The sequence below is a fragment of the Dama dama genome, chromosome 28 (assembly GCF_033118175.1).
Source record: "Dama dama isolate Ldn47 chromosome 28, ASM3311817v1, whole genome shotgun sequence".
NCBI lineage: Eukaryota > Metazoa > Chordata > Mammalia > Artiodactyla > Cervidae > Dama > Dama dama.
Genome location: NC_083708.1, coordinates 29,103,590 through 29,111,581, shown reverse-complemented (window position 1 = coordinate 29,111,581; position 7,992 = coordinate 29,103,590). Strand labels below are relative to the sequence as shown.

Here is a 7,992-nt window from a genome sequence, read left to right as displayed (position 1 = left end):
TTTGTTGTTTTCCTGGTGATAAAGTGAAAAAGTGAAAAGTGAAGTCGCTCAGTCGTGTCCGACTCTTCGTGACCCCAAGGACTGCAGCCTACCAGTCTCCTCTGTCCATGGGATTTCCCAGGCAACAGTACTGGAGTGAGTTGCCATTGCCTTCTCCTTTGCCTGTGATAGGACTAAGGCAAAACTGACATATTTCTTAAATCCATTTGTAATTATTTTTTCAGTTTTAAGAGGCTTTTACTATAAAACCTTCCAAACATATAGAAAAGTAAATAGATAGTTAAATAATTCCCCATGACCCTATTTCATGGTTTAACTGTCATTACTCAAGTCTAATCTTGTTTCATCTTATACTCCCACCCATTTCCTTCCATTGTGTTATTTAAAAGAAAATTCCTGACATCCTATCATTTTATCTGTAAATATTTTAGCAGGTAGCAATGGAAGATGAGGACCCTTTTATAAATCATATAGCTTTAATAACACAGTCACACCCAAACACTAGCCATAAGTTTTTTTTTTTTTTTTGCTAGTGTTTGGGTGTGACTGTTATTAATGCTGATATTAAATATTTAATATAATCAAACACCAAGTTTCCAGTTGTCTCACAAATACACATTACAGTTTAAATATGGATTAAAATAAAGTCTGCACAAGGTAATTGATTGATATATCATTTAAATCTTGTCCATTTGTGGCATCTCTTAGTATCTGTGTCTCTCTCTCCCACTCCTTCTCCCTCTCTTTCCCACTCTCCCTCCCCTTACTCTCCCACATCCTACTTACCTCTTTCTCCTGACTATTTATGTGTTGAAAAAAATCTGGTTGATTATTTTGTAGAATTTCTCACAGTGAAAAATTTCTGATTGCTTACTCAGGGTAAAATTTAGCCTGCTCCGCTATCATCTGTATTTCCTTTAAACTGGCATGAATATTTTGGAAATAGTACTTCATTTCCAAATGGCGGTGGTATATTCTGTCTTTCAGGATGACAGTCTGATTGGCCAGAATCTGTCAAATACCTCCATCGCTGAAAATAAACTCTAAGCTGGAGATTTTTTGTTTTAATTTTAATTTTATATTGGAGTATAGCCAATTAACAATGTTGTGTTAGTTTCAGGCAGACAGGAAAGGGACTAAGCCATTCATATATATGTATCTGTTCTCCCCCAAACTCCCTTCCCATCTAGACTGCCACATAACATTGAGTTCTCTGTGCTATTCAGTAGGTCCTTGTTGGTTATCCATTTTAAATACAGCAGTGTGTACATGTCCATCCCAAACTCCCTAACTATCCCTCCCTATCCCCAATCCTTCCCACCTGATAGTCATAAGTTCCTTTTCTAAGTCTGTGAGTCTGTTTCTTTTTAATAAATAAATTCATTTGTATTATTTGAAGTGGAGATTTTTATGCATGAATTTTATCAGGAAGCACTCTTAGAAACATCTGTAAGAGAGTGAAGGAAGTGAGTGTGGAAAGAAGAATGTGAACTCTGCTGAGCTGCAGCAGAAACCAGAGGTGATGCTTTAGGGAACTCTGGAGTAGAGATGGCCCTTCAGAGTTGTCTGAATTAAAACAAGGTGGTCAGGCCTTGGTACCCTAACATCCAGTCATTGGGTGCAGATGGCTTTTAGCCTCAAGTTTAATGGGGATGTGTTTTATTCCCTGATTGATTACTATTTCATTGAATAGGTTAAGTCATATTAACCTTAATATATCATACTAAACAACTTTATTTAAAGATTGGTATTGATTTTCTCATTTAGTGAGAAATTTGAGGATTCTAATTATATTCACTTCAAGTCACTAAGGAAATACAGGATGAACAGTTTTCACTAAAATTTTACTGTTACATATGTCACAGAAGAGACTTTTTATTTTGTGATCATTAAGATTTTAGCTAACAATCTCATCTTGTAGGAAAAGATCAATGGTTTATTTATCCCTAATCCTAGAAATTCCATCTATGCCAGGAATACAACTAGTCTCCAAACAACATAGAAATAGTTTCATCTACATGCAGTGTCAGTATTTGTATTTCTACTTTCATTTATGAGGTGTGCTGTGATATTAGCAATCAGAATATTATCAGAGTTTTAAAAGAGAAAAATGATAAAAATGCCGAGGAAAATGCCACAACCTGATAAAATATTTCTTAAAATTTGGAAAACAGTTTTTTTTTTTCTTTATATGCACTATTTTGTGTGTAATTATGGAAAGGGGGTTACATGGAGCTTCCCTGGTGACTCAGACAGTAAAGAATCTGCCTGCAATGTGGGAGATCAGGGTTTGATCCCTGTGTCAAAAAGATCCCCTGGAGAAGGAAATGGGAATCCACTCCAGTATTCTTGCCTGGAGAATTCCATGGACAGAGGAGCCTGGAGGGCTACAGTCTATGGGGTCACAAAGAGTCAGACACTGCTGAGTGTGTAACACACACACAGAAAGGTAAGGAAGAGTAGGAAGAGGCAAGGGTTGTATTTTTAAAACAGTGTGATTTATAGGTTTCTATTCTATACTCATCTACCAGTTGGATTATTCCCAAGAATAAGCAACAGAAGAAACTTATTTGAATATATATTTTGAAATATATACAATTTTTAAGGAAATTTTTTTGGTCAAGACCCACTAATAAGTGGTCATAATTTATTATGTTATAATTATCATATGAAATTATTTTTATCCCCATATTTGATTTAGGCAACTGCTTAAAATGGGTTTATGAACATGATAGCAAGTGTATTTACTAGCAGTGCTAACAGAATAGTGCTAACAGATAGTCACAGGTAGCTCCTTAGCATAGTAAAATGTTAATTTGAGTAGAGATATGCTGCAAATGGAAAATACTCACTAGATTTTAAAGTTTTCTTATGGAAAAAAACCTCATTAATATTTTTTTATTGATAACATATTGAAAATAACAAATGAATGTATTGGGTTAGGGATTTCCCTGGTGGTCCAGTCTTTGACGCTTTGTGTTTCCACTGCAGGGAGCAGGGGCTCCATCCCTGATCTGGGAACTAAGATCCCACATGCCGCCTGGGTGCGGGGTGCGGTCAAAAAAAAAAAGAATGTATTGGGTTAAATAAAATATACTTTTAAAAATTTCCCTATCTCAGATTTATTTGTACAAATAGCACAGGAGGACATCAATCCCATGCAGACAGCAGCCCAGGGCTCACACGAGTCCTTCTGTCCTCACACTGGCAGATGGAGGTCTCTACCCTGGAGCCTTGGTGGGGGTCTGGGCATCTTTGGCAGCCTGAGCTGGAGCCTCAGGTGCCTTAGCCTTGGTTTGAGCCTTGTCATGGGACTTTGGCCAGCAGAGTCCGAGACCCTTGGCGATGTGGGCACAAGCACACTTCTTGAACTTGGGATGAGCAATGTAGGCAAGTCGACTGAAGTTACAGTTGCCGCCTCTTGCGATCTTAGGCTTAACCTTCTTGGGCTTCACAAGAGCCTTGACAACCTCAGCACTTGCACTCATGGCCTTGGCAATGTTGGCCTGCATCTTCTTCAAGCTCTTCTTGTGCTTCTTGGCAAAGCACATGTTCCTCAGTAACTTGGGGTGCACCCCAAAATACACCATTGATATTAGCATTAATTTTGCTTGTTTCTTTTTCTCTTTTTTATGTGGCTACGAAAAAAAGTAAAATTGTATATAATTTTAAACTCAAATTATATAGATTCAAAACTGTGGTACTTACATTTCTATTAAACAGTGTGATCTAGATGCTTTAGTGGTGTTTTTTTTCCCTCTAATATTTTATCATGGCGAGTTTTCAAAGAAATAGAGAGTTGAAAGAATTATAAGTGAACATCAATATCCTCTACCATCAACATTTTACTATACTTGTTTTGTCACGTTTTTAGCCATCTATCAATTTTTTCTATTCCTCCAGCCATCCATGTCACTTTTTGATGTATTTCGAAGTATGCTGTAGACATCACTACATGTTCCTCCAGATTCTTCCTCATGTAGAAGCTTTAGTTTAGAACTCTATTAAAAATTAATAATCCCTTGAGTCATCATTCTGCTTCTTTAGATTTGATTGTGTTAGTATTCAGAAGCATAAACAGACTAAATGTATCAAATTGGATGTAATAAATCTTCTGACTAAAAGGAACATTTAATCTCTGTTGACATTAAATTACAGATCTAGATTACTCAACAACTATTTTGAAACCTTATGACATTAAGTACTGGTTAAAAAAAAAAAATTCTACCTTTTTCTGAACAAGTGGCAAAAGGTCTAGTCTGTGTTCTGTGCTCATTGTGCAACCACCATGGTCCTGTAAGTTCTTTGAGTCTCTATTCTAGTGCTTATCTTGCAGAATTATAGAGATGAAAGGAAATAATGTGTGTAACTGATTTGCTGGAGATTTTGGCATGTACTAACTGTTAAAAGATAGCTTAATGTAAATCAATGCAAAATATTAAGTATTTTGTCCGGCAGAGGGATCAAGGGATCCCTTGGCAGTTTAGGAAGTATAGGAATATCTCAGGAAAAAAAAAACTGAATGTTCTTATAGACTGTTCATCATTTATAAATATACTCAGAAAGGCACATTTTGTGTAAAACTCTTCAAAGAAACGTGTATTAAATTATTCCTCATTTTACTTATGAATATCTTATAGAAATATCTAGGACCTCTGTTGACATTTACCAGATTGAACTTCTTAAACAATTTGGACTTGTGCCTGTCCTGGGATTGGGGACTTGAAGAGAAAATGTGTTAAAAAAAATTGCTGGTGATTCACTAACAGTTGACGTGCTGGTTAAAAGCCTAGCACAGTCAGAAAACTGGTAGAAAATAGATTTAGCTATTCTGTTTTCCACTTTCTGTGTATACTATGTGGTCAAAGTACATTAAATATCCCTTAAAATTCTAATTATATTGATTTTTTAAACTACCAAAGTAAAACATGCACATAATTTTACAAAGACTTAACAAACAAATAAAACCAGAGGCCCCTCTTATTCATAGTTTCCTTGGCTTTTACCACTCACTAAAGACAACTATTTTCAACTTTTAAACTATTTTGTGGTGTTTACTTACCTATTCCTGAATACTGTCAAAGTATTGATCGTTCTTGGTTCATTCAGTTTAGATACTTCCTATTTGCTTTCTCAAAACAGGTAAAGATTTTAGTTCTTTTACATTCTTGTTATAATTCCCACATCTGCTCTGTATATTTATAACTCAATTTGTAAAATACATAGTTAGAATTATTGTTATGACTATGAAAAATTTTCAGTGCTTCGTTAAATGATACAAATAAGTTCTTTTCTTATACTTTAAAATTTTTCCTGGAGTTAATCATGGCTTCATATTTTTTCATTTATTTGGCTTCTTTGAACCAGGAGTTAAGTTTTCTACCCCTTCAAATAGTTCTCCAAAATGTTTCTCAGTAGATTTTCTACAATTTAAACTTGTTAAATAATCTTTTGTTTACTTTTTTGAATGACTTTTCTCTTGAAACCCCTTTCTTTCCTATCTAGGCTTCTCTTTGACTTTGGAATTTCTTTTGTATATCTCTCAGGTTTGACTTCAGCTTCTCAGGACTCATGTTTTCTTCTTTTTTATTTAATCACACATTTTACAAGAGAATTTTCCTAATAGCTTCCTGAAAAAAGGAAAAAGAGTAATGCATTTTTTGAGTTTTTAATATTTGAAAAAGTATTTTTACCTTACATTTGATTAATATTTTGTCTATAGAATTAGGATTAAAATTTATTTTCAAAGAATTCTGAATGCATAGCTTTGTCTTTTAGCATCTCCTGTTATAGCAGAGAAACCCATTCCCAGTACTTTCATGTAATTTTATTTTTTAAAAAAAGTGGAAAAATTCTCCCTGCACATCTTTAATTTTATTGAACATTCAGTTGGCCCTTCCTATACACAGATTATTTTACCACATTCTGGGAAGTATTTCTCTCTTTTAATTTTTTTTTTTTTTGAGGGAGGAAACAATTTTCTCCCCACTCTCTTCTTTATTAATTCTTTTGGTAATAGGTACTTTTGAATGTGGGGCATCTTGGATCAATTTTACAGTTTTCTTCTTTTGATTTTCTGTTTACCATTATTCTTGTTTCACCTTTCTATTTTTTTCTAAGAGATTTCCTTGACTTTCTGTTCTAACCCTTTCATTGGATATTTATTTGGGTATCAGTTTTCATTTCCAGGACACATTTTTGTTTTATGATTATTCCTATTTTCATGGAATCCTAATCTTTCACAAAAGTAAAAGCATCACATCTTATGAGAATATTTATACAGTTTCTTCAAAATTTTCTTTTTCCCCCCATAAATTATCTTAGCTTTCTGTGACATAAACTTCCCAGTTAGTTTTGTTTATTGTCTTTCATGTTTCAGATTGTCTTTGAACATTCTCTGATAATCAATATACATTCAAGAGTGAAGCACCAATAAAGGGCTTAGAAGCTCTTGTGTTGGGTCAGATTTATCCTTTGGACTGATGGACCTATGGGAATTTTGTTGGATGGCTTAATTGCTTCCAGGAAAGAGTCTCTAGACTCCTGCTCTGAGACTGTAATCTGACAGCTGGCCTTCAGGGGCTGGGTAGTCTAGGAGCTGTGTAGTTCACAATAGACTATGTAGATTTTTACTAAATCCTATCTTACCTTCCCCCATCACCACTCTGAAATTGTCTTATGTCTTACTCCAGAATTGTCTTGGGTTTCGTTTTCCAATTTAGAGACAATTCAGGTTTAGTTTCTCTTGGGAAAAAGAAAGCTCATTTCCTGCAGTGTGCCTAAGGGCTAACTACCTAATTGCAATGAGAGGAGGCAGATGGAGTCCTATTGCTCTTTTTAAAGATTCATAGATACTCCTGTTGACTTCAAATCCCTGACATGCCTACCTTCTGAAATACCTGAAATCTCTCATTACTGAGGCTTTGGGGGTATTTGAATACAAACTGACTTATTTTGCATCAGGGTTCTCTGTCTTAATCACTTGACTTTGAATGGTCTTCCCCTCTGCTAAAGCATATTCCATTTCTTGATCTGTTTTCTAAGTTTATAATCTATTGTGGAAGGGGTTACAGATATCTCCTGGCTTCTAGTAATACTTACATGAAATAGGGAATTTGTGTTTCTGCTTCTTGTTCTTTTTGATATTTGGAGGGTATTTTTAAGACAAGATTTAGAGGAGTTTTCTTTACTTAAGCATCTAATTTTAAATATTTCATTTCCCCTTCATCTTTGTTTTTGTTTTTAAATTTATTTGGCTGTGTTGGGTCTTAGTTCCTGCACACAAGTTCTTTGTTGCAACATTCAAATCTTTTATTGCAGTCCATGGACTCCCTAGTTATGGTTCATGGGCTTAGTAGCTCGACATGTGGGATCTTAGTTCCCCAACCAGGGATTGAAACTGCATTTCCCTTCATTGCAAGGAGGATTCTTAATCACTGGACCATCAGGGGAAGTCTTTTCATCTTTGCTTTTTAATCCTAGTTTTATATCATCTTTTTCTTAATTTTCTTTTTTTTCTTACTGTGAAAGTGCTGCACTCAATATGCCAGCAAATTTGGAAAACTCAGCAGTGGCCACAGGACTGGAAAAGGTCAGTTTTCATTGCAATCCCAAAGAAAGGCAATCCCAAAGAATGCTCAAACTACAGCAAAATTGCACTCATTTCAAATGCTACTAAAGTAATGTTCAAAATTCTCCAAGCCAGGCTTCAGCAATACGTGAACCGTGAACTTCCAGATGCTCAAGCTGGTTTTAGAAAAGGCAGAGGAACCAGAGATCAAATTGCCAACATCTGCTGGATCATTGAAAAAGCAAGAGAGTTCCAGAAAAACATCTATTTCTGCTTTATTGACTACGCCAAAGCCTTTGACTGTGTGGATCACCACAAACTGTGGAAAATTCTGAAAGAGATGGGAATACGGGACTACCTGACCTGCCTCTTAAGAAATTTGTATGTAGGTCAGGAAGCAAGAGTTAGACATGAAACAACAG

At 35.3% G+C, this 7,992-nt stretch overlaps 1 protein-coding gene across 1 annotated transcript; it reads right to left on the bottom strand.

Annotated features, from left to right (window-relative positions):
• Positions 1-3,221: 3,221 nt before the first annotated feature.
• LOC133048175 (large ribosomal subunit protein eL29-like) lies at positions 3,222-3,590 on the bottom strand. The gene has a single exon (XM_061131800.1). The coding sequence runs from the start codon at positions 3,588-3,590 to the stop codon at positions 3,222-3,224; it is 369 nt and encodes a 122-aa protein (XP_060987783.1).
• Positions 3,591-7,992: the final 4,402 nt, after the last annotated feature.